Source organism: Tursiops truncatus, chromosome 11 (genome assembly GCF_011762595.2).
Source record: "Tursiops truncatus isolate mTurTru1 chromosome 11, mTurTru1.mat.Y, whole genome shotgun sequence".
Taxonomy (NCBI): domain Eukaryota; kingdom Metazoa; phylum Chordata; class Mammalia; order Artiodactyla; family Delphinidae; genus Tursiops; species Tursiops truncatus.
Window position 1 is genome coordinate 75877523 of NC_047044.1, and position 26914 is coordinate 75904436.

The 26914-nt window shown below is 38.1% G+C and overlaps 1 protein-coding gene across 11 annotated transcripts in view; it reads right to left on the minus strand.

Moving 5' to 3' along the window:
* FGD4 (FYVE, RhoGEF and PH domain containing 4) overlaps positions 1–26914 on the minus strand; it is a 223005-nt gene that overhangs the window by 22500 nt on the left and 173591 nt on the right. For 7 of the 11 annotated variants that reach the window (XM_019935480.3, XM_019935471.3, XM_073788860.1 and 4 more), the window contains 7 exons: positions 23343–23432; positions 21221–21366; positions 20607–20763; positions 11680–11818; positions 9400–9458; positions 8941–9087; positions 3044–3216 (listed from right to left, as the gene is read on the minus strand). In XM_019935480.3, the coding sequence (XP_019791039.2) occupies positions 3044–3216; positions 8941–9087; positions 9400–9458; positions 11680–11818; positions 20607–20763; positions 21221–21366; positions 23343–23432 (911 nt within the window). Of the gene's footprint in view, positions 1–1474; positions 1621–3043; positions 3217–8940; positions 9088–9399; positions 9459–11679; positions 11819–20606; positions 20764–21220; positions 21367–22530; positions 22553–22599; positions 22730–23342; positions 23433–26914 lie in introns of those variants that run through there. The other 4 variants (XR_012324456.1, XM_019935485.3, XM_073788861.1 and 1 more) reach the window with 4 other exon arrangements.

A 26914-nucleotide genomic window follows, 5' to 3' on the forward strand; every position in this document is an offset into this window, starting at 1 on the left:
TGGCTTCTATTAGTTTAACCACCATCATCTAGTTGTATATATCAGGTATCTGTAGATCTAGCATTATACTAGATATAGGCCTAGTCTTCCAATTCACCTTTATGAAAACACATGAGGCTTTGAAAGGCTGCTAGTCACAACCCATCTTAGAAAAGACTGCAATTATCCTTGAGACTATAAATTATCTGTGTAAAGCCTTAGGGAGCTATGTAACATTTCCTTTGGTAAACAATTTAATTCTATTTTGCTAGGCTTCAGGCAATACCATACCTAATTCATTATAGATAAAACACAATGAAGATTTAAATGCCTGTAGGAAGGAGGTTTCACATATTAATGAACCCCAGTATTTAATAATTTTCTGTTGGGAAAAAATTTCCCTTTTAGTAGACTTTGTACTCAGTAAGATCTCCAAACTGAGGGATTGTGAAGAGTGGGCTCTATTTGTTTGTATGTATTTGGTAGGCATGGGCTAAGTCTGAGTCCCTGTCCCAGCCTGAATGTCACATGCCACAGTCCCACAGGTATCACATATGTATAAGTCTGTGATCATACCATCCATGTGACACCATCCATCTTTCTCACAAAAACTGAGTATCATGATGTGCCAGGAATACTGCTGGAATCCGTGCATGTCAAATGTAAGATTCTGCTTATATTTCACCTGGGGATCCTGAACCAAGAACCTTGGTGGGGGCAGGGGCTTTAATCTTGCCCCTCAAAAAAGGTTTCTCCCAAAAAAAAAAAAAAAAAAAAAAGGTTTCTCCCGAATGCTATGCCCCGCCCCCACAAAATCAGCTCTATTGCTCTGGAAGCATAGTTATTTGCTAGCTGCTTTTAGCCTTTTAAATGCAAAGTAACTTGACAAGTCTTTAATGCCTTTTGTTTTACTTTCTCAATCATGGCAGATTTTTAAATTTACTCCTTTGTTTAATTTACTCATCACTATATTTTTATATCCATTCAGCAATAGAAAACCATTGAATAAAAACTACATAAAATAATTTTGTTTCAAAAGTTTATATTCTTTTGAATATGGAAGGGGAGGCAGAGTGTGAGAGGTCAGTCTTCAGGCTGACTTATTTAATAAGAAAAGTAGAACATTTTTTTCTGTGTTGGCTTCAGAAGTGAATTCTCTTTAAATATCACCAAATATATACCCAATTTGGGGTTCCATGTAATCCTTCAGACTTTCTGAGAATTTCAGTGTTTGTCTACATTCTTGAGAGAGTCATTATAGACCAGAAGATAAGTAATCACACTTCATTCAGATCTTCAATTCATCATATAATCATAAATACAACTAAAGCAATGAGATTAGGGGAATAAGAAATTTAAGGAAAAATGAATGTGTTTTCAGTACTAATTGGAATGTATCCAATAGTGCATATTGGAACTCTACAAAATGATAACTGCCTGTACTTAAGAAAAATTTTCATGAATCAGCCCCATCCTGAAGCAAAAACAGCCCAACCTGCTAATGGAGGGGGGCTGGAGTCCGTCTCAACTCAGGCAACCCAAGAATCCTTGACAATCTCTCTTCTGCTGTTCAGACACATCTCTTGGGTTTGCAGATTTGGAACTATGCTGATATTCAGAGCCAGCAGAACCTTCATTCATCTGTAATGAAGACTTCTATGATGATCAGAACAATTGATGAGTCTTCTCTGTGGCCAGGGCCAATCATTCAGGGAGTCAACCACTGAGTGAGGACTTAGGTCAGGGGCTTCCAAGTACAGTAACATAAATTGTTCTCTTGGGTTTGATGGCTGGGGTCCAAATCCCACCATGATAAAGTAGGAAAACCATAACATCCAAGCCAAGTCCTCCACCATTTGAACTCATGCTTGAAATGCTGCCTCCTAATCCTCAGGGCAGCCTCCTGGCAGCTCCCTAAGTAATACAGCTTCATTATATATTTTCTGTGGGAAATCAAAGAACTGGCTAGGTATTTCTTCAAACTTTCCTAACCTGCCACATGTTCATATCTATAATCACCAATTCCCTGGCTCCCTGGGTACAGATTCCTATTAAAATAATTTATTCTCTTTTGAAAATGTGAAGTTTAAGCTCGTACATAGTTACTAAACACAAATATCCAGGATGAGTTCACCTAAGCAGCCAGAACCACATGCTATTGGTGCAAAGGAATAGAAAGGAACAGAAGGGCTCTCTGATTCTCCATGGATTCTAGGGTATGAAAACCATCAGAGCTGGGATCAGTAGTTAACCTCTGATCTGTGAACTTTTGGTGGATCTCAATTTTCACCATGCTAGGTTTGTTTGTTTTTTTTTATAGGATAAATGGATGACAGTTTCCTAAAGCAGATATTTTAAAACCTGACAGCACTCTGTCTTCTAGAGGTTCATGCATGAGGTAGCTGTGATCTACTACAGTGGTTCTCATGTTTTGTTTCGTTTTTTTTCTTTCCAAACAGGGTTATGCTAGGGGGATGGATGCTAGGCCTCCAGCTCTTTCTCTCCCACTCAATAAGCATATAAGAAGAGCCACCCCTTCCAGAAGTCCTGGTTGCTAGAGGCTACTAGAGCCCCAAATGGCCCCCTTCATGTATCCTCAACTGTGGCAGGAGAATCATCTTTTCCAAAATGCCTCCCAAATGATTGATTTCCAAAATCATTCTCTCCATCAAAGTGCCATTAGGTCCTATAAATGCAGAGTCTCTGAAGGACAGATAGTTAAAGCTTCAACATTTATCATGAAATAATAAACATCAATAAACATTTGTGGACCAAAAGGAGGGATGGCGGAAAAAGGTTAGAGAACTTTTTCCTAGAAGACTCAAAACTTTGGCTTGAATGCAACAATTTGGTCACTTTAATTTACTGAATGCTTACTGTCTGAAAAACCACTATCCTAGGCACTACAGAGGAACCAAAAGGGAAGACATAATTCTTGACTTTCAAGAGCTTACCTCTTTACATTTATGTCCAACCAGACATGGAATAGATCCTCAGAATTATTTTGTCCTACGATTTATTCCGATTCTTTTGTAAAGTTGTGAGAGAGGAATGGTTCTCTTACCTGGCTTGCAGTTCCAGTGTTCTCTCTTTCCCAGATACCTGGAAAGTGTGTGGATATTCCTCATTGTGAGTCTCTACAATTTTCATTCCATCAATGCCAACCCTGGTTCGAACTGTGAATTTAGAGCCCACCAAGCTGAATCTTGGCACGCAGTACAGCAACATGTTGTTGAACTGCAAGAAGGCAGAACACATGTCAAAAAAAGGAAAACGAAGACAGAGGAAAGTGACCAATATTGAAAGTAGCCCTAGACAAAAATTCCAGGGAATACCATACTTTCTATGTGAGAAAAATTACTTAAATACCAGAGAGCTTTTATGCTTGTATCAGAATTGTCATATTTTAAAATTTGTAACATATACTTCCCCTCTGTGTTGGTTCATAAATATTTTATTAATATTTAAGTAAACCAATCATCATTTTGTATTAGTAAGGAAATTAGTTAAGGAAATTAAGCTCAGCAATAATTTATTAAGGACCTCTATATACAAGAAACTGAAGTTCTCAACCATGTAAGTTGAAGACAAAAAAATTTCTAACTGTTATGTCAGGCAACAAGTCTACAACAGCTGTTAGAGGAAAAGATTAATATTTAGCAATTATTTTTACCAATGTGTTTAATGTTGTTTAAAAAAGTGGGCAAATTTTTTGCAGTATGCGGACCTCTCACTGTTGTGCCCTCTCCCGTTGCAGAGCACAGGCTCCGGATGCGCAGGCTCAGCGGCCATGGCTCACAGGCCTAGCCGCTCCGTGGCATGTGGGATCTTCCCAGACCGGGGCACGAACCAATGTCCCCTGCATCGGCAGGCGGACTCTCAACCACTGCACCACCAGGGAAGCCCCTGCCCCACATCTTGCTTAAGAATTCTTCATGTACAAATTAACAGAAAAGTCATTTATTTTAGCAAAAAGTCTTTATTTAAAATGAAGAAACTTATTTTGAAACTGAATCAAATTAGTGCCTCATTTCTAGTCAACCATGAACAGCTCCTGGTCTTCCCTGGTGGTGCAGTGGTTACACATCCGCCTGCCAATGCAGGGGACACAGGTTCAAGCCCTGGTCCAGGAAGATCCCACATGCCGCAGAGCAACTGGGCACGTGCGCCACAACTACTGAGCCTGAGCTCTAGAGCCTCTCTAGTTTAGCCCGCATGGCTAGAGCCCACGCTCGCAACAAGAGAAGCTACCGCAGTGAGAAGCCCGTACACCACAACGAAGAGCAGCCCCTGCTCAACGCAACTAGAGAAAGCCCGTGCGCAGCAACAAAGGTCCAACGCAGCCCAAAATAAATAAATAAATAAATTTATAACAAAACAAAACAATGAACAGCTCCTGCTAATCAGTACCAAGCAATGATTTGGGGAAGGCAGTTAATTAACTTTTAAATATGTTAAAACATGCAAAAGGATGAAACTCTAAATATGGGGGTTAATTTGTAGGCAGATTCCTAAAGAAGGTCCATATTTATCTTTCTACTTCATATTTATTGTTTCTAACACTGTTTCTAGGCTTAAATATATTTTTGTAAGACAAAAGCAACTGGGAACTCAAAAAACTTATGTAACCTCTCATGTCTCAGGATAATTATCTGTAAAAGTCACAGGTTGTTGAGAGGATTAAATGAGGAATAATGTCCTGTTTTGTCAGGTCCTCTTTTTAGCTCCAACCATGAAAGAAATGTTGATGGATATTTAAAACATTTCAACATGTTTATGTGACAATGTCCACTGTACTCATTCTGAAAGCAAATTTTTTACAGTTTGTTCCTCATACATTATTTTGCAACTTCCTATAACCAACATCATAAATTTCATTTCCACACTGGATAATGTAGAAATAAAAGGGCACTAAATACATTTTTTTTTTTTTTTGCGGTATGCGGGCCTCTCACTGTTGTGGCCTCTCCCGTTGCAGAGCACAGGCTCCAGATGCGCAGGCTCAGCAGCCATGGCTCATGGGCCTAACTGCTCCGCGGCATGTGGGATCTTCCTGGACCGGGGCACGAACCCACATCCCCTGCATAGGCAGGCGGACTCTCAACCACTGTGCCACCAGGGAAGCCCAATACATTTTTATCATACATATCTGAGCACCACATTTCACATTTACATTTCTAGAAGGGAACATAATGCTTCATCATTAATTGTCCACTGTATTCTAAGTATGGCAATCACAGCCTCATTGTAGTACACAGAATCTAAAGATCTGAAAATACTCTTAAAGGTTCTCATCACCATCCCAGCTTGATTAAGGCAACAGCTTGCTAACTGTTCATGTTAGTATTTCTTTCTCTCTTCTATAAGGCCTTCTCAGGAGGGGATTTGGCCATGTCTGAATGGTACTGCAGGAGTTGCAAAGCGCCACCAAAATGGACAGGACTAGCCAATAAATACCCTTTTTCTTCTACTTAGAGGTGAAGGTGATAATGCTTACAAAGAAGATGCCATATACGTAAAGGAATTAAGTAGCTAGTCCTGTTCCCTCGGTGAACCTGGCTCCTGTGGCAAAAGCCACCATCACCTTCTCTGGGTTTTGCTGGTGCTAAAAGAGGGAGTTATAACAACTGTAGCACCAAGTAGACTGACTTTCCCTTTTAGTGAAAGAAACTCCTTTTATTCCATGCCCGCTGCTCAGAAGTAGTTATTGACAAAGCAGTCTCTGGCTGGCAAGCTCTAGAAGTGCTAGGCTGTGCCGAAACCTAGAAGAAAGTCTCAACTTTATTAAAAATGTAGGGAGGTTCCTGTTTCTTGATCTCCAGGGTTCCTCGACTAGTTATTTTAAGTCTCTTTAAAATATATTATTTGATTGAAATAATTCAATTTCATGTCTCACAAGTGACAGTTCATTAAAGTTTGTTTTAGAAGGTAAAAATACATTGTTGGAGAAAATTTCCAGTGCCCGGCCTGTATTCAAAGTTTAAATAAGTCAAGAGAAAAAAATATATATAACTCTGTCAAAAGGTATAAGGAAATAAGGACTAGAACTCCAAAGAGGCAAGAATAAAACCTCCTATCACTCTATGGGATAATTCAGTGATTTTTTTTTTTAACTTTCAGATGTCAGGTGTGGTTATTTACTTACTCAACAGAGTACCCTACATAACATAAAAAGCATGATGTGGAGGCAAGTAAATATACAAACACATGATGATCATTTGAAAGATGAAATCAAATTCTAAATATAACTTGGTTTTTCAGATTTACACGTGTAATATCCCCAGAATAGGAAATAGAAAACTATTTTCCTTCTAGAGAGAAAGGAGAAAAAGTAAAAGGTACTTCTGAAGTTTCTACATATAAGAAAAAAAAGATGCTCCATGGGAATAAATGTGTGCTGGGGAGAGGAGAGATTCTGTGACAAGTACAGTACTAGAGGGGAAGGACTGAAGGAATGAACACTACAAGAACTGCTTCTAAGATGGTCTTCAAAAGATGAATAAGGCTTTCCTAAAGTTTCTGCTGTATGACTCCATTCTCCTGGAAGGCAATGACACGATATGTTTGATAGCTTATAATAACTGGAACAAGATGGGTACTTTTCTCTAAGTCACTACTGTTGTATTCCCCCAAGGCTCTTTGCCATCCGTCCTCCAAATAGCTGTTTAATTTGGCTCTGAATTAAGGTATTCAATCCAAAACTATTTCCAGAATAATTCTCAAATGTGAAAATTAAACAAAGGCCATTGGTTAGACACAGAGCTGAAAGTTTAACTACAGAAACTGTGACACTGATGTTGAAGAGGGGAAAGGAAAATTACCTAAGCACCTACAGGTAAAGACAAAGGGAAGACACCGACTCCCAGGCATTTTGCCCAGAACAGTATATTAAGCATGTCTTTTTAATCTGGATTTTTGATGCTTTGACATCTTGGGGCCTTGCTGACATTGGAGGACTGCCCCCTCTCACGACTACTCAATTCTTTGAAGACAGTGAGTGACTCACCTGCAAGCATGACTTCCATATGGAAACCAACAGATCCAGAACTCACACCCCAAGCACCTCCTCTATTGAGCGCTTACACTCCGAACCAGTATTCCCCTTCCGTAAGAACCCTAAGGCTAGGTACCAGTCAACAGTCCCTGTGTGCTAGAGCCTGATGAAATTATTTAAACTAGCAAACTCTAAGCTGGTTTTCTCTGCCTTGCCTATTCCTTCTCGCAGAAACCACAGTACAGGCTCTTGCCCACATTTGCTGCTAGCTTTCTCTGCCTTCTGACCAACTCTGGTGCTTTCTCATGTAGCTCCTTCCATGGTGTGGCATGCCCCCTCCTTTTGGAATCTGCGAGTATAACTATCTTTTCAATGGCAATCATCTCCTGATGTGTTGGCCTCACCATATTTGAATAACAAAACCTACATTTCAAAATAAACAGCCCTCTGGACCCTAACATGACATCACATGTCCCTGATTTACATTTAGGTCTCTGTAAAGCTTCTGAAAGGTGAAGTTCTTCTTTTGAGCTCCAATGAAGATTTTTTTATAGTTAATTTGTAAAATATCTATAAATTTTTAAAGTTATTGAGATATAATTCATATACCCTTTTAAAATGTATAATTCATGGTTTTTATATAGTTGTAAATTGTGCAGCCATCACGACTATCTAATTTTAGAACATTTCCTGACTCTAAATGGAAATCCTGTATCCATTTCCTCCTCCCCACCAGCCCTAGGCTACCACTACTTACTTCTTGCCTCTATGCATTTGCCTATTCTAGACATTTCATATAAATGGAATCATATCACACAGTGTGGTTTTTTGTGAATGGCTTCTTTCACTTTACACAATGTTTTCAAAGTTCATCCACGTAGCATGTATCAGTATTTTATTCCTTTTTACTGCCGTATAATATTCCAGTGCATGGTTATACCACATTTTGTTTATCCATTCATCAACTGATGGACATTTAGTTTGTTTCCACTTTTTGGCTATAATGAATACTTTTGCTATGAACATTCATGTATAAATTTTGTGTGGACATGTTTTCAATTTTCTTGAGTTATACAAACTTGAAGTAGAAACGCTTTCAAGAGAGATACTGAATATCCTTCTGCATGACAATTAGTTCCTGTAAACCTTCCTTTCAAAGGAAGCTGTAACCAGACAATAGAAACCTCTAAGCCCCCAACAACTCATACTAAGGCTAGTGAGATGACTGCCTTGCAGCAGAAAAGTCAGATGTGAATAACATCCTGAGAATGTGTCATGTGCCAGTTACCGGGCAGCCTCTTTACCAATGTGTCTGTTTCTTTGCCTATAATAACAATCATAGTAATAGCTAACATTTACTGAGCTATTACTCAATGTTAGCTCATTGTTAGCTATTATGATTATTATCATATCATTAGATATAGAAAGGAACTGGAATTAACAGAGACTAAAATATAATGGCCTGGATGCCCCAGGGAGAGCTCCTATATTTTCAATAAGTTCTAGACTAACTGTCATTTCCCAGAAGTTAAGGAAGGGATGGAGATTGATTGCAGTGAAAAGGAACTATGTAGCAAACTCATGTACTTTTACATAGATATTTGAGGCACAAGTTTTACAACTTTGTCTATATATTTCTTCAACTAGAAGAATTAAAAATAGTGGTCCCCACGTATACACTGATGGCTACTATCATCATGGAAATGTTAAATCATCTTCACTACGAGTTACTGAAGTAAATTATACACGGTAAGTACACAGAAAAATTATAGAAAAATACTTGTCCTTGAAAGAACAAGTTTCAGTTACTAAGGACATTCCCTGATGTGGAATCCTGACAGTACTGACTAAACCAGGTTAGATATAATTGTTCTGGTGAGAGCAAGCAAGCATCCTACTTTTCCAAGATGCATATAACAATGTTTATGGGTTATTCTTATGTGACTTGCTCATACTACAAAACTCACTAAGAAAAGGTAGCGTTCTTGTGCCGATGTGTTCCGAGCAGCTAGTTTGAGGATCTGTCCTTCTTTTATTAGTTCATTTGAAGGATTTACAATGTCTTCTTCTTCTCCCAACATTTCATAAATCTCTAAGAGTTTCTTTAGGTTCTCCTAGGAAATTAAAACAAACACAGCAAGATCATATAAAAGGAGGTTTCACCTTAGTTCCTTTAATCAATGACCTTAGCTAAAATATACATAATTCAGAAGGGATTGGAACTAAGCATAAATTTTGGTATAAAGTATGTCAGTTATGACCAAATTAAAACCTGGGAGAAGAGGGATAACACTAAACATTTTATAAACAATGTTTTTTGTTCACTTGTATCAACTCATTTGGGTCCAAACCTGTAGATAATATCAGACTATATTATTGGCAATTATCTAACTAGAATATTCCCATTTCCTCTGGAAACCACTTACCATTTTTCTTATTGCACTATTAGAATGACTTGCTGCTGTAGATATAATTTCAAGTGATTCTAAATGGAAAAAAAGAAAATTAAATACATTTTGTCCTTACTATGTTACTAGATAGCTGAATAATATACAGTACAATAAGAAGAAATCTGAGGCCGAAGATACACGATAAAAGCAGGGGGCAATTTGCATTTATAAGCTGGATACTTTCAAAAGTTCATTTGTAAGCAGATTATTTAGAACTTGAAGGGTATCTCCTCATTAAAAGTCATATACAGTGAGTAGGCTCTCAGGTACCTTTAATCGATAAGGGACCTTCAAAATAACAAACACCCTGACACTAGCTTGGTACAAGGAACTTTGTCAGGGGCTTTCATATATATTAGGTCAGGGGCTTTCATATATATATTCATTCTTATGCAACCTTGAATGGAAAGTATATTAGCTTCATTTGGCAGATGAAAGAAGTAGAGAGTGATGTGACTTGGCTAAGGTCACAAATTATGATACTGAAGGGCTACATTAGAACCAAAGTCTTCTGACTCAAATTTCTACAACATTTCAGCAGTAGTAAGTATTTCACTAGTTTTATGAGCAAATTAACCACCAAGCACAATCATTTTTCCCTGCGAAAACACACTCACATTTCTAGTCTAGGTGAAAGGGAATTTTCTGATGCCAATGTTGATGGAGGGTTTTGTTGCTAGGGCAGGTGGTAGCGAGAGATGGGAATGGGAACTCTGATATGGGCAAGGTAGGAGCTTCGGGACTACTGGTGAAGAGATGTGGAAGCTAAGGCTTCCTGCTGGATTAACCTGAGGGAATGTTCTCAATCCTACAACACGTCCTGCTCTCTTCCTTTCTTTCCTATCTTATGAATACTGGTTGGGTTAATTCTGTTACCACAACAACCTCATTATTCTGAACCAACTTTTCTGTCTTCTTCGTTCTACTGCTGAACAAAATGCACTTGTGTTGCTTTCCCCTCTACTTTTAGGTCTCTAAAAGTACTTCTGTGATTTCCTTACAATTTTAGTGTAAGTAGTAATGGGAAACCAAAAAGAGTAATAGAATACCCTATTACGTTGCTGACTCTCTGATTTTTGACATAGCTACCTTAGCAGGAGTCAAAGTGTTTTGAGTATAGAAGAAGCAGAATTGTTGTTTACATTTTAGAGAACTATCCTGATTTTGACAATTCTTTGCATTCTACATAGGATCCAAGGTAGAGGGAGACAAATTAAGATGGGCTGGGACCACCACCCAAGAGACTAGTTTGAGTAGTAGCAATGGTGATCCAACCTCCAATCCTACCACTACTAAAACCAAGCACTCAGGCCAGGTGAGTGGAAAGTGGAGATGAAGTGCAAAGTGGAAGAAGACAAGTTAGAATAATTCTAAACTTTAGAGGAAGAAAGGGGAGATGAGAAGTTCCTGTGGTCACCAACTCACTTGGATGGTGGGAGAAACATCACAGATAGCCTATGTTCAGAAAAAGACCCAGTCTCTAAGACCAAACATTGTGTTTTGTGTTCATCTCTCAACAAGGTTCACTTATAACAGCAGACAAAAAATTATTAGAGAAAGTAGCAATGCTTTAAGATTGTACACCAGTATTGTTTGTACATGTTGATTACTAATCTAAGTTAAATCTTCTCTTCACAGTTAACTGATTTTTTTTTAAAGTACACAAGAAAACAAAATTCTTATTGAAACTCTTAAGCCCTAAAAAGTCTTCCATTATGATCTAATGTAGCACAGGAGTAGAGCAGGAATAAAGTTTTCTCAGGGAAGATGTTAACTGACACTAAACAGCACCATTGCCTCTTCTGTCTTAGAGTAGAGAAAGGTAGAGAGATATCACTTTGCTTAGGCTATTTTTACATAGTAAATATCATCTTAGTTTTCTTGGTATGTATCAACCTACCTAATTAACCAGCAGCACTAGTAATTCTGAATGGTTGTATTCTTCCTGTGAGAAGGTAATTGTGTATTGCTATTCCAGATGTCTCTAAGACTAGTTTTATATTTCAGAGTTAATGATTAACGTGAAACCAGCATGAGAAATGTGATTTGCATTGCTCCAAGCCTATGATTTGGGCTCAAAAGTGTTTGCCTAATTGAGGTACTGATGACAATTTCCAGTGAGGTTATTTTCTGGCACCAATATTTTACTAAAGTGGCTATGAGACCTATCTCACTTTGAAATCACAAGCCTACTTGGCCACTAAATTATCCCAAAATGGAAAGCAGGGGTGGGGCCGGGGTGGGGGGAGTATTTACTTTTAGCATCATTCCAGTCCGGAGAACCAGGGGGCAATTTCCTTAGGTAGTCCTTAAGGAGCATCTCATACCGGGGAATCCGCTGAACAGGTTCTAGCATGTGATGCTGCAAAGTCAAGCTCCCACAGATCTTCTGTTTCTGTAATGAGAAAGGTTTTTAAAAAAAGATTTAAAAATTAGGTTAGCCAGTCTAAAAAAGTTCAACGTAACATAGAATTTTCATTAAGGGCAGCATTTCACTACGAAGTGTGGTCTGTGCATCACCTGCATTAGATATACCTGGGATGCTATTAAAAATGGAAATTCTGAACCCCATCGCAATCTATGAAACCACAATTTTGAGGCCACAGCCTGGGCATATGCATAAAAACGCCTCCAATTCTTCCATTAAAGTTTGAGGACCACCAATCTAATGTTAAGAACAGAAAGAAAAATCAAGCAGAATTTAAGCAAGAAATTTCCAGATTGATGGCATCCACTTCGATTAGTCACTACAAGGGTTTGTCAGGTCACATTATTAAATCATACTCCAGAGATTTTCAAAAGAAGCATCTATTTAATGAGGTTCACTAAGTAACACTGCATTAAATGACTCTGGACTCAGCAGAAACTATTTCATAATAAGGCTACCATAAATGTCATTTCCTTTTAACTTAAAAGACTCCACATGTAGAAAAGTGACAAGATGAGAAAATTTTAATTTTTCATTAGGTCATGACATTCTTTTCCATTAGAAACCAAACTCTAAACAGATCTCCTTTGCTTAGGGCAAAACTGAGTCTATAGAACATGCTTTCAGTAAGCTGTCAACATGGAAGGAGAGAAAAAAAGATTACTTGAAAAATAAGGTGTGTTCCTGTTCATATTAAACAAAGAAGAAACCCTCTTACTATATTTATTGATGACCATGATCAGGGCACTCCAGGGTAAAAAATGTTGTATTAAGACATGATGTTTGCATTCAAAGCAAACAAGAAACTAAAAGCTTCATAGAGAATGGAATATTTACACATAAACTCAGGTGAGGTCAGGCTTTGGGCAGGGAAATGAGGAATACCAGGGGGTAAGTGCAGGAAGAGGGACCTTGGAGAACAGGCCCAAGACAGTGGGGCATGAAGCATGTTTAGTGAAAGGGGGCAGTTGAGTTCTGCTCGGAAATAAGATATTTATAGGGAAATAGGGGATAAGGAAGAAAATGTAATCTGGGGCAATAATGTCAAGCTGGGTTTAGATTTACTTCATCTAATGCAGGTTTTCATGCAGGGGAGTGATATCATTAGATATGACAGCTATTAAGATTAACCTACAGCAATGTGGCTTTAGGCAGATGTCGGGAAACTAGTTTGGAAGTTATTGTAGACCAGGAGAAAAGTAAAAAGAGCCTGAAATTAGCATGGAAGCTGAGGGTTAATGGCTTTCCTTAATAAAGTGTAAGATATTAATATTATAAGTTTAGTTATTGCATTTGATTTTCTCCAGCAAGCCTATGGTATATATACACACACATGCATATATATGTGTGTGTATATATATATATATATATATCTCCAGGAAAATATTACTGATCCCCAAATTTTTACATGAAGAAACTGGCTCAGAAAAGTTAGGGGAGTTTTCTAAGGTCAAGTGGCTCTAAGTGGCAGACTAGAATCCTAAACTAGATTAGTTGATTCTCAATCTACCATTCCTTTCACAACTCCATCCTTTCTTCATAACATGGAGAAGACAGACGTTGCTGAGATAGTTTTAAAATTTTATGAAACAACGATAATGACCACCATCGTGTAGTGAGCACTTACTATGCAAAAAGCTCCATGCTAAGTCCCTTGAAAATATTATCTAACAGGCAAATGAACACATACAGAGAATGAGGAAAAGTGACAAATCAAAGATAAAGCCAAGTGGTCAGATTCTGGTGAATAAAAGAATATTGGTGCTATGTGATAAATCCAATCACATAACCACAAGCTAGTCTATGCAAGGCACAAAAGGTCAAGTGGAAAAATGATTGTAAGCTAAAGACAGGAATGGAAGATGTTGACTTTGTATTGACAACAAGATGTTCATACAGAATTGTGTAGCCAGCACTCAGCATTTTGTAACTGGAGTTCAGGGGTAGAGGAATACACTAGAAATAATGACCCTATAAGCATCTGTATGACATGATGGTTAAAGGCTTGGGAAACTATGACAATATTGAGAGTGTGGAGAGAAAGAAGACTATGAAGGGCAAAAACCTTGTATTCTGCCCACATTTCAATATTAACAAAAGGGGTTAGTGAAAGAACCAAAGAAGGAGCCAGTGTTCAGAAGGGTAGATGAGTGCTTAATCATGAGAGAAAAGAGACGTTCAGTAAAAGGAGTGAAGGGGAAGAGCAGGGCTTTTGGCTATGGCTGAGTGAGGAGACTGGCAAAATCCTCCCTTTAAAAAGCGACTTCATAATGAGAACCTACTATAGCACTGGGAACTGTACTCAATGCTCTTTGGTGACCTAAACGGGAAGGAAATCCAAAAAAGAGGGGATATATTTATACCTATAGCTGATTCACTTTGCTGCACAGTAGAAACTAACACAATGGTATAAAGCAACTATATTCCAATAAAAATTAAAAAAAAATAAAAAGCACCTTTAAAGCTGGATAAAATTGATTTTAACAACAACAGCAATCATTTCAGCACTTTGGAAATTGACCAAAGGCACAAAACAACCTGAAAAGTGTTTCTTTTAAAAACTGCTGAACTTTGGGTAAGAACAGCAAGAAGCTGTGGTATTCTGGCCTGGGGCTGCCCCTCTTCCTCTCCCAGCTCAGTCAACGTGAAGATTCTGCAAGGGTGGGGCAGGCTGTGAGGACTGGCAGTTTCTCTGCTGAAGTTGAAGAGGGCTCATCTGATTTACAGCGGTGAACCATATGCCCAGCAACACTGTCAGTGGAAGTGATGGTCTCTGAGGTGGGCAAGTGGGGAAGACCAATGACTTTAATAGCCTGAAGCTGTGTTGTGGTCAGACAATCATTTCCTTGGCTGAGGCTGTGTGAATAACCAGCAGAGACAGAAGAGAGCCCAAGCCAGCAACCTCCTGGCCACTCTGAGGTTGTGGAGATGCAGACAGAAGATACAGATAGGAGATGGGAAAGGGCCACAAGGACTTTGGAAATGGCCCGATCTTTAAATAAGTGCGTGCCCCTCCACACACAATTATAGGGCCATCAGCAGAGGAGAGAAGCTAACTGGATCTAGGTAGTTAAGCACCTGTGTTTAACAACTGTTTGATCTTTAACCTACACAGATAGAGGGGCAACCCCTATAAAGCCAAGATCACATACAAACACAAGAACATTCAACAAAAACTGAATAGAGACATTAGTGGCTGCATACCAGAGGAGAGATAAAGTTCATAGATTTAGTCTAAGCAAGTTAATAAACAAACAAAAAAAACAAAAGTAACCACAGCCACTCTCAGTAGGGAAAATACAAATCTAGAGTTCCCACAAAATAGGTTATCTAAAATGTCCAGGGCTTCCCTGGTGGTGCAGTGGTTAAGAATCTGCCTGCCAATGCAGGGGACACGGGTTTGAGCCCCGGTCCGGGAAGATCCCACATGCCGTGGAGCAACTAAGCCCGTGTAACACAACTACTGAAGCCCGCGTGCCTAGAGCCCGTGCTCTGCAACAAGAGAAGGCAGCACAATGAGAAGCCCACGCACCTCAACGAAGAGTAGCTCCCGCTCGCCACAACTAGAGAAAGCCCATGCGCAGAAGCAGACTCAACGCAGCCAAAAATTAAAAAATAAACAAACAAATAAATAATAATGTCCAACATTCAGCAAAAACAAAAAGAGATATTCAAATAAACAGTGAAGTATTAACCTACACTGAAGAAAAAAGGCAGTCAAATAAAATTGTCTCTGAGTGAACTTAGATATTGGATATAGCAAAGATTTCAACATAGCTATTATATGTATGTTCAAAGAAATAAAGGTAATCATATTTGAAGAACATGAAAAGTATAACAACAATACATGCATACATAGCAATTTTCAAGGAGGAATCAGACAGTATAAAAAAGAACCAAATGAAAATTCTGGAGTTGAAAAGTACAATAACTGAAATGAAAAATTCACCCCAGAGACTCAACAGAAGAAACAAGATGGCAGAAGAATCAATGAACTTGAAGGAATATTAATTGAAATTATACAGTGTAAAGAACAACGAGAAAAAAGGAAGAAAATTGAACAGGTCTCAGAAACTCGCATAATGGGACTTCCTTGGTGAGCAGTGGTTAAGAATCCGCCTGCCAATGCAGGGGACACGGGTTCAAGCCCTGGTCCGGGAAGACCCCACATGCCGTGGAGCAACTAAGCCCGTGTGCCACAACTACTGAGCCCACACATTGAAGCCTGCTACTGAAGCCTGCGTGCCTAGAGTCCATGCTCCGCAACAAGAGAAGCCACCACAATGAGAAGCCGGCACACCTCAACGAAGAGTAGCCCCTGCTCGCCACAACTGGAGAAAGCCTGTGCACAGCAACGAAGACCCAGCGCAGCCAAAAATTAATTAATTAATTAATTAATTAAAAAAAGAAACGTGGGTAATGAAAATATGAAATTCAAAGAAACAATGGCTGAAAACTTCTCAGACTGATTTAAAAAAATCTACACAACCAAGAAGCTCAAGCTACTCCAAGCAGAATAAATACAAAAAAGATCCACATCATTTTCAAACTGCTAAAAGCCAAAAACAAAGAGAAAACTTTGAAAGCAGCAAGAGAAAAGTGATTCATTACATATAGGAGACTGTCAATACAATTAAGGGCTAACTTCTCATCTGACACAAGGGAGGACAGAAAACAGTGAAATGACATTCAAATTGTTGAAAGAAAAAAGCTATCAGCCAAGAATTCTGTGTCTAGCAATGCTATCATTCAATAGTGAAGAAAAAAATATTTTCCAAATAAACAAAGCCCAAGAAAATTCATTGCTATTCACTCTGCCTCACAAGAAACACATCATTTTCATGCTGAAAGGAACTTATTCCAGAAATGGTAAATATATGGGTTAAAAACATATTTGTAGGGCTTCCCTGGTGGTGCAGTGGTTGAGAGTCCGCCTGCCGATGCAGGGGACACGGGTTCATGCCCCGGTCTAGGAAGATCCCACATGCTGCGGAGCGGCTGGGCCTGTGAGCCATGGCCGCTGAGCCTGCGCGTCCAGGGGAGGCCACAACAGTGAGAGGCCCGCGCATAGCAAAACCCCCCCCAAAAAAAATATTTGTAGACATTTTTCTTTTTTCAAATTGAAGAATAGTTGATTTACAATGTTGTGTTAGTTTCTGGTGTACAGCAAAGTGATTCAGTTACACATATATATTCTCTGTCCATATTCTTTTCTATTGTGGTTTATCACAGGATATTGAATATATTTCCTGGTGCTATACAGTAGGACCTTGTTGCTTATCTATTTTACATATACTAGTTTGTATCTGCTAATCCCAAACTCCTAATTTATCCCTCCCACACCCCTCTTTCCTCTTTGGTAACCATAAGCTTGTTTTCTATGTTTTTGAGTCTGTTTCTGTTTCATAAATAAGTTCATTTGAGTCATATTTTAGATTCCACACGTAAGTGATGTCATATGGTATTTGTCTTTCTCTTTCTGACTTACTTCACTTAGTATGATAATCTCTAGGTCCATCCATGTTGCTACAAATGACATTATTTCATTCACTTTTATGGCTGAGTAGTATTCCACTGTGTATATATACTACATCCTCTTTATCCATTCAACTGTCGATGGAGATTTAAGTTGCTTCCGTGTCTTGGCTATTGTAAATAGTGCTGCTATGAACATTGGGGTGCATGTATCTTTTCGAATTAGAGTTTTCTCTGGATATATGTCCAGGAGTGGGATTGCTGGATCATATGGTTACTCTAAGTTTTTAAAGGAACCTCCATACTATTCTCCATAGTGGCTGCACCAATTTACATTCCCACCAACAGTGTTGGAGGGTTCCCTTTTTTCCACATCCTCTCCAGCATTTATTTGTAGACTTTTAAATGATGGCCATTCTGACTGGTGTGAGACGATAACTCACTGTAATTTTGACGTGCATTTCTCTAATAATTAGTGATGTTGATCATCTTTTTATGTGCCTTTTGGCCATCTGTATGTCTTCTTTGGAGAAATGTCTATTTAGGTCATCTGCCCATTTCTTGACTGGGTTGTTTGCTTTTTTGTTATGAGTTGTATGAGCCATTTGTATATTTTGGAAATTAAGCCCTTGTTGGTTGTACCACTTGCAAATATTTTCTCCTAGTCCATAGGCTGTCTCTTCATTTTGCTTACAGTTTCCTTTGCTGTGCAAAAGCTTATAAGTTTGACTAGGTTCCATTTGTTTATTTTTGCTTTTATTTTTATTGCCTCAGGAGACTGACCTAGGAAAACATTGGTACGATTTCTGTCAGACAATGTTTTGCTATATTCTCTTCTAGGAGTTTTATGGTGTCATGTCTTATATTTAAGTCTTTAAGCCATTTTGAATTTATTTTTGTGTATGGTGGGAGGGTATGTTCTAACTTCATTGATTTACATGCAGCTGTTCAGGTTTCCCAACACCAATTGCTGAAGAGACTGTTTTTTCTCCAGTGTATATTTTTGTCTCCTTTGTCGAAGATTAACTGACCATAGGTGTGTGGGTTTATTTCTGGGCTCTCTATTCTGTTCCACTGATCCACGTGTCTGTTTTTATACCAATATCACAGTGTTTTGATTATTGTGGCTTTATAGTACTGTCTGAAGTCTTGGAGGGTTATGCCCCCAGCTTTGTTCTTTTTCCTCAGGATTGCTTTGGCAATTCTGGGTCTTTTATGGTTCCATATAAATGTTAGGATTATTTGTGTTAGCTCTGTAAAAAATGTCATGGGTATTTTGATAGGGATTGTATTAAACCTGTAGATTACTTCCAGTAGTATGGCTGTTTTAACAATATTAATTCTTCCAATCCAAGAGCATGGGATAGTTTTCCATTTCTTTGAATCATCTTCAATTTCCTTTATCAATGTTTTATAATTCTCAGAATATAAGTCTTTTACCTCCTTTGTCAGGTTTTATTCCTAAGTATTTTTTTTTTTGGCTGCAATTTTAAAAGGAATTATTTTTTTACTTTCCCTTCTTGATATTTCATTGTTAGTGTAAAGAAATGCAACAGATTTATGTATGTTAATCTTGTATCCTGCTATGTTGCTGAATTCATTTATCAGTTTCTAGTAGTTTCTGTGTGGAGTCTTTAAGGGTTTTCTATATACAGCATCATGTCATCTGCATATAATGACAATTGTACCACTTCTCTTCCAATTTGGATACCTTTTATTTCTTTTTTCTTGTCTGATTGCTGTGGCTAGGACTTCCAAATACTATGTTGAATAGAAGTGGTGAGAATGGGCATCATTGTCTTGCTCCAGATTTTAGTGGGAAGGCTTTCAAGCTATTCACCATTGAGTGTTATGCTGGCTGTGGGTATTTCATAAATAGTTTTTATTATGTTGAGATATGTTCCTTCAATACCCATTTTGGTAAGAGTTTTTATCATGAATGGATGTTGCATTTTATCAAATGCTTTTTCTGCATCTACTGAGATGATCATGTGGTTTTTGTCTTTTCTTTTGTTGATGTTGTCAGCATCACATTGATCTGCGTATAGATATTTTTTAATATTCTCTTAACTTCTTTAAAAGACGTAAAATTGTACAAAACAGTAATCATATCACTATATTAATGAGTTTAAAAAACATATAAAAATATTTATGTAACACAGGGGCTTCCCTGGTGGCGTAGTGGTTGGGAGTCTGCCTGCTAATGCAGGGGACACTGGTTCGAGCCCTGGTGCAGGAAGATCTCACATGCCACGGAGCAGCTAGGCCCGTGAGCCACAACTACTGAGCCTGCGCATCTGGAGCCTGTGCTCCGCAACAAGAGAGGCCACAATAATGAGAGGCCCGCGCACCACGATGAAGAGTGGCCCCCGCTTGCCACAACTAGAGAAAGCCCTCGCACAGAAACGAAGACCCAACACAGCAAAAATAAATTAATAAACTCCTACCCCCAACATCTTAAAAAAAAAAAAAAAAGAATCCCCACCCAAATAACCTTATGTGATCTAAAGAATTCCTTTTCAATATTTAAACTTCAGCAAAGAAGAAATGATTAAAAGTTTTGACTAGAGAATCAAACAGAAATTACTATGATACTATTAAAATGTATTATCCAGGTTTGATGAAATTTTAAAAGTCAGGACACATATATAAAATGACCAAAAAAACACCCCAAAATGAAATAAAACAGAATACATTTGATCCTTGAACATGGGTTTGAACTGCACAGGTCAACTTATATGCACATTTTTTTTTTCAGTAAACGCGTACTACAGTACTAATCCATGGTTGGTTGAATCCATGAGGCATAACCACAGATATGGAGGGCTGACAGTAAAGTTATACTGGGATTTTCAAACACACAGGGGATCAGCACCCATAACCCTTACGTTGTTCAAGGATCAACTGTAATTATGTTTCTAAAATGTCAGGGTTTATAGCAATCATTCTTTACATTCATTTATAGTCATTCCAACATCTCAACCTCTGAAAGCAAGCAAGAGAGACACAGAGCTGAATGGGAACTTACTTTGTAAATTAATGTGGACCCTGATAAAGCCAGACTTTCCTTGCCTCAAAAGCAAATGGAGAATTCACTGTTCAGTATATTGCACGTGCTCAATAAATATTTTAACTTTGCAGAGATGATTTCTGCATAATTCAGACCAGAATGGAATTTGGCCAGGTGTCTCAAATCTCTCAATCTAAATTTTAGATCTAGAAGACCTTATGATTTGTACAGAAAAAGTAATTATAGCCTTGAACAAAAGAGTCCTATTACCTGAATTTCTTCAATTATTGATTTGAACTGGGGAATACGCTCTGTCATGTTTTTAACCAATTCCATTGCGTTATCAAATCCCTTCACATATTCTCCATACATCTTAAGGAATGGGGCCAATTTCTGAAGGATGTCACCAATTCTAGGGGTAGTTTCCCTGTATAAAACATAGAAACAAGTTGTTAAGATTTCTTATAGAATGAGTGAATTAACAGGACTCCAAATGAAGTAATCACTTTCTACACGTACCCTGTGCTTTGTCAGATCCACTTTGCTGTGAGATTGAGAGAAAGCGAAAAAGCACCTTTTTACAGGGAGTTTAGGAATAACACAGTAAAGAGAGATGCTTTACTCTTGGAAATCTTGAAGCTCCAGATTACCCTTAATATCTTGTCTCCACTAATCAAACTATAGCTTGGAAAGGAGAGATGAAACCTTTTTCAACTAAAGACAAAAATGTACCACACGGTCTTTCAGTGATCTTTAACATAAAAACTTTGCGTAAATGTTTGTTTACAGCTCTGTGTAGCATTATTATTTCAAGTTAACAGCTGAATAACACAGCTTCTAGTATGACTGCCTTAGATATATTATTTGCTATCTATGCCTCTTACCATTCTTGCATTCTTTTCTCCAGCTCTGGCAATAGGAATTTACTATGGAAGGCATTTATTGATGAAATATTAGAAAAGATTTTATTCACCATCTCTGCTGGAAATGAGCCTCGATTTGCTTCTTCCAGTAGTTTGCAATAAAATACCTGAATAAGAGAATTAATGCAAACATTACTTCAAAGTTATTGGTTAACCATCTAGCACTGTGCTAAGGCACATAGTGGGTTCTTAGTAACTTTTTGTTGAATAAATGGAAAAGTTCGTGATTCAAGAAATCAATCATTTTTGAAATGTAGGAGTGAGTATATGCTTTAAGAAGAACCAGGAATTAGAATTAGGAAGCTTTGACTCTAACCTAGGCTATGCCTCTATCTGTGGGATGTTAATCTTTTCTGTTCCAGAGAATTTCCAGTTGAGGGTAACAGGATTTACCCTTCCTATCCATAGGTAGAGTTAAAAGATGGAAAACTATACAGATGCATAGTAACTGTGGTATTTTCCACTCCTCTTTATATTTTGAGTGACTTCTATGGCACATATTACATATTGCCCTTTATTATAATTTGTTGGCATGTATCTCATTTTCCCTATTAAAACTGTACACTCCTTGGGGAGGTAGAACATTGTGATTTACTTCTCACAGTAGAAAAGGTGCTTAAAAAATACGTGGTCAATGCATGAACAAAAGAGTATTTCAGTTCTCACATGTTTTCCTGCTTTAGTAAATAATAATGCATGGTAACTTAAAACTCAGAAATGAGGATCAAAATATCTTCTCTTGTACATAATAACAGGTATCTTAAAGACAGTAAAAAAAATTTTGCGGTCTTAGCTCTACTCTAGTAGGGCTACTATACCTCTTAATTGCCATTCTGTTAAATGTAGGCAGAAGGAGGTCTGTTCTTTCATAATGTCCAGATGGTTGTTTATTTTCTAATTTCACCTCCATTGCATTTTCTTGAGAGGCAAAAAGGATACCAAATTATGTCCTTAGAGACTCCAATAGGATATTTTAGTAATTATGATTAAATTCTAGAAGGTCAGCAACAGTAGCTGACAAGATAATATGGATGGAAAAAAAAGAAAGAAAAAGAAAAGTGCAACTTGGTAAGTGGAAAAAACACATTTCTACTATGGGAATACCTAAAAGTTTCAGGTCTGTAATCACCATGAGGAGAAACATTGTTTCAAAGGCACAAACCAACATGAATTGATTGACTTATGGCGAAATTCTTTGGAAAATGAGTATCTGAGTCACAAACACATTATCTCAGAGAACACAAGTCTTAATCCGGACCCTTAAGGCTCACCCTAACAGGCATGTAGTCTGCTCTAGGAACTGATAAAGAGGTGTGCCCAGGATGGCCTGCTCCCACGAAGTTCCATTTTTCCAACTGCGGTAGCGGGACATCTTCTTGCAACTAATTTACTCAAAGTTGGCAACTTTATCTTTTAATAAGAGGAGTCTGTATCAGCAGACAATCTACCAATTATCTTGATCTTTTATCACTGAAACAGGATTAAGAGGCCATCATGTTTAACAGTTATTCTTAATGATGTATTTTAAAACTTTCTTTGCAAATGTATATTTGAGATGATTCACAAGCATCTACCATGATGAAAGTACAAAATGTTTTTCACATATTCAACAAATATTTACACCTGGCACTGTTTTGAACGTTTTATGCAAGGCCGAACAAGCGAACTCTCAAAATTCCTTCTGGCCCTATGACTGCAGGAATTCAGATCATTTACAACAGCAAGTGAGACAAGAATCAGTGATGTATTCATGCCAGCATCAGAATCTCCTATTTACTAACACGGCCTTCAGGATCACAGTAAGTGGGCAAGAAACAGAGTAGTGTTTAGGATTGAAAGACACAGATAAATGCATTTTGTGACTCCTACAGAGAGTCCTTCAATCTGTTTTTTATGAATTATGAAAACTTTATACCTAATGAATTCACTGATAGAGCTGAAAATGTTAGAGATCTCCTTGAGGAAGTAGCTTTCACTTGCCAAAAATGGCTAGGTCCTTCTTGCAGTTTCTAAAACACTTAAATTACTAAGTTAAAATGATGTATAATGCCAAAAAATAAAATACTGAAAGGGAAAATATTACCTGATCTAAGAGGTCAAGTCGGCTGACGTAAGCTCTTTCTGTAAGCAAAAGTTCATTGGCTATTTTGTGAAGTTTTTGCTCATTAGTCTCCTGAAAACAGAACAGATATTCACATATCAGGAAATAAAGCTTGTATAGTATTTCTCAAGTAATAAATATTATCAAATGGTTTCATCAAGGACTTCCCTGGTGGCGCAGTGGTTAAGAATCCGACTGCCCGTGCAGGGGACACGGGTTCTAGCCCTGGTCCGGGAAGATCCCACATGCCGCAGAGCAACTAAGCCCGTGTGCCACAACTACTGAGCCTGCTCTCTAGAGCCCACGAGCCACAACTACTGAAGCCCGTGCACCTAGAGCCTGTGCTCTGCAACAAGAGAAGCCACCACAATAAGAAGCCCGGGCACCGCAATGAACAGTAGCCCTCACTCACAGCAACTAGAGAAAGCCCACTTGTAGCAATGAAGACCCAATGCAGCCAAAATCAAGCAAATAAATAAAACTTTTAAAAAACTGATTAAAAAAAATGGTTTCATCAAAAGTTTTCCTAAGCTTCTCAGGTACCCAATTCCTTTCAGTCATCAAGGAACATCCAACCAGAAATGAACAAAATTAGAAAACAGCTAGATTTAATCTATGATAACGTCTTTGATCTCTGTATCGATTAACACTATCTTCCACCTTTTCTTTGAAACTTCTTTTATCTTTTTTACTTCCCAGACACTATACTTTCCTCATTTTCCCCCTACCTCTCTCAGGCTACTCTTTGGACATGTTTTTATCACTCTCTCAAAGATCTTGTTTAATTATTAGCTCTATGCACAGAACTTTTTACCTTAAAAAACTGTTTTTATTATGGAAAATTTCAATCATATATAGAAGTAAAGAAAATAGTAAAACAAACCCCCATGTGTCCATCACCAAGATCCAACATCAACTCATTGTTAATCTTTCACCTATTCTCGCACCCACCTCCCTCTATCTATATTACTTTTAATTAAATCTAGACTTTAATATTTCTTCAGTTTGTATTTACTTAACTCTTAAATATCTTTGTATAACCTTGCTAGTGCCATGAGGACAGGAACATTTTTTCGTTGTTAACTGCTCCATCTCTTGTATCTACTGCAGTGCTTCAATAAAACACTGGCACTCAATAAAATATCACTGAATGAATGAATGAGAAGCAGTCTCACATGACTAACTATTGCTGGACATTTATTACCACTCTGACATGTTGTCAATCTAAGACCAAACTCATCATTTCTGTAAAATCTCCATTCTACCACCACCCTCCAACCTTACCATCCTAGCAATGGTTCCATCCCTTTCCAGTTAGCTGACTTAAATTACTTTAAGCTTAGTTCCCTACCACAAAATCCAGTCAGCCACCAACCCCTATTCATGGCATTTTGTCTTTAGCATCCATCTTTTAAGCTCTCATGACTGCCACCCTGTTTTGCTCATACCTTATCTCAAGCCCAGGCCAATCAATAGTTAGTTGCCCAATTAACTGATTCCATTATTTTTTTTGGCTCTAACCCACCTTGAATACTATCTTATGAGGAATTTTTCTAAAACTCTGCTCTGGGGACTTCCCTGGTGGCACAGCAGTGGTTAAGAATCCACCTGCCAATGCAGGGGACACAGGGTCGATCCATGGTCCAGGAAGATCCCATGTGCTACGGAGCAACTAAGCCTGTGCACCACAACTACTGAGCCTGCGCTCTAGAGCCCCCAAGCCACAACTACTGAAGCAAGCATGCCTAGAGCCTGTGCTCCGTAAGGAAGGGTAGCCCCTGCTCGCCACAACTAGAGAAAGCCTGCGCACAGCAACGAAGACCCAACGCAGCCAAAAAATAAATAAACAAATAAAATTAAAAAACAAAACAGAACAAAAACTCTGCTCTGCTCACCTAATGTTAGTTCCCATAGGAAAACCCAAAATTCTTCAATAGAACTCTTCTCACTGACAGGATAAAATCCAGACTCTGTGTACCATCCAGAGTTGTTTCTACCTAGTTACTTTACTGAAATACTTTTCTCATTCTAGGAGACTACGAAATATAATAAGAGTTTAGTAAAAACTTTAGTACCAAGCAGACCAAAGTGTACTTTAAACCAGTGTCTGATTTGTGTAAATGCTACATTTTAAACTATGTATAAAATGCTATTAAGTTGTATAAATGCTTCATTGTGTTAAACACATATGACATCTATTTTATGCTTTATATGCAATATATGTTCTAACGTGGTAAGTTACCACGTTGCTTCTTACAGAATTGAGGTATTTTTATGTGAAGTCTTTAGGGTAAAGTAATATAATACGTTTAAATAATTTGTGGTCTCAGAAACACTGAAATAAGAACTATGTAGTAATCGGGACTTCCCTGGTGGTCCAGTGGTTAAGACTCCTCGATCTCATTGCAGAGGGCCCAGGTTTGATCCCTGGTTAGGGAACTAGATCCCGCATGCCACAATTAAGAGCCTACATGCTGCAACTAAAAGATCCCGCATGCAGTAACGAAGATCCTGTGTGCCACAACTAAGACCCGGCGCAGCCAAATAAATATTTTAAAAGAAACAACTATGTAGTAGTCAAATTCCATAATTAGTCAAAGTTTTGGTTTAACTTAAACTCAGAGTAAAGTACTAGCATTGTTGCTTGCCTACCTGGCATCCCTTCCCCGCTATCTCTTAATGGTATCCAGATTTGGTTAGTGCGTCTACCTACTATGTAGCCCTTTCTTTGGGGAAACTGACCTTATCCACAGATCAAAAGGGGAGCCCTGAATGGTGTCACACTCAGGAGTATACAGCGATAGGTTCAGGGGCCAATGAGACACAAGGGAATATGCACTGGCAGCTTTGGAAAAGGAGGCTCCCTACTCTTAGGAAGAACCATGAGAAAAGAGATCTCTCTTTGCTGCTCCACGTAAATGAGGGTACATGTAGTCTTGAGTGCTATAAGCAGCCATCCCATAACCACAGAGATGAAGCCAATAAACTTCCTTCCTATTGTTTAAGCCAGGTCGAGTAATATTGGTGTTATTTGTAGCATCCTGATTAATATAAAAAACTTAAATACTAAGAAACATATGTAGTATATTCCATGAAACTGATAAACTTTCAAGAAATTTTTAGACAATCACTATTTATAGAGAAGTAAAATACTTAATGAACTAAAAATGTGAATTTCAAAGATGTAATTAAGTGTAATAAGTAAATACATAAGAATTTCATCAACATTTCAGAAAAAGTGATATGCTGTTCTACACACTCACAGGAAATACTGACCTGCACCAACACTACAGCCATTTGTTTTGGTTTTTTAAGCCAGATTTACTGAGATGAAATTTACAATTAGTAAAAGTCACCCTTTTGGTGAATAGTTCTAGGAGTTTTGATGAATGGTTACAATCATGTCACCACCACCACAATCAAGATACAGAACATTTCTATCGAAACTTTTCTTAGGTCTCTGCAGTCAACCCCACTCCTCTTCCACCACCAGCTCCTAGTAATTGTTGATCTGGCTTGTTCCAGAGTGTCATGTAAATGAAATCACACAGCAT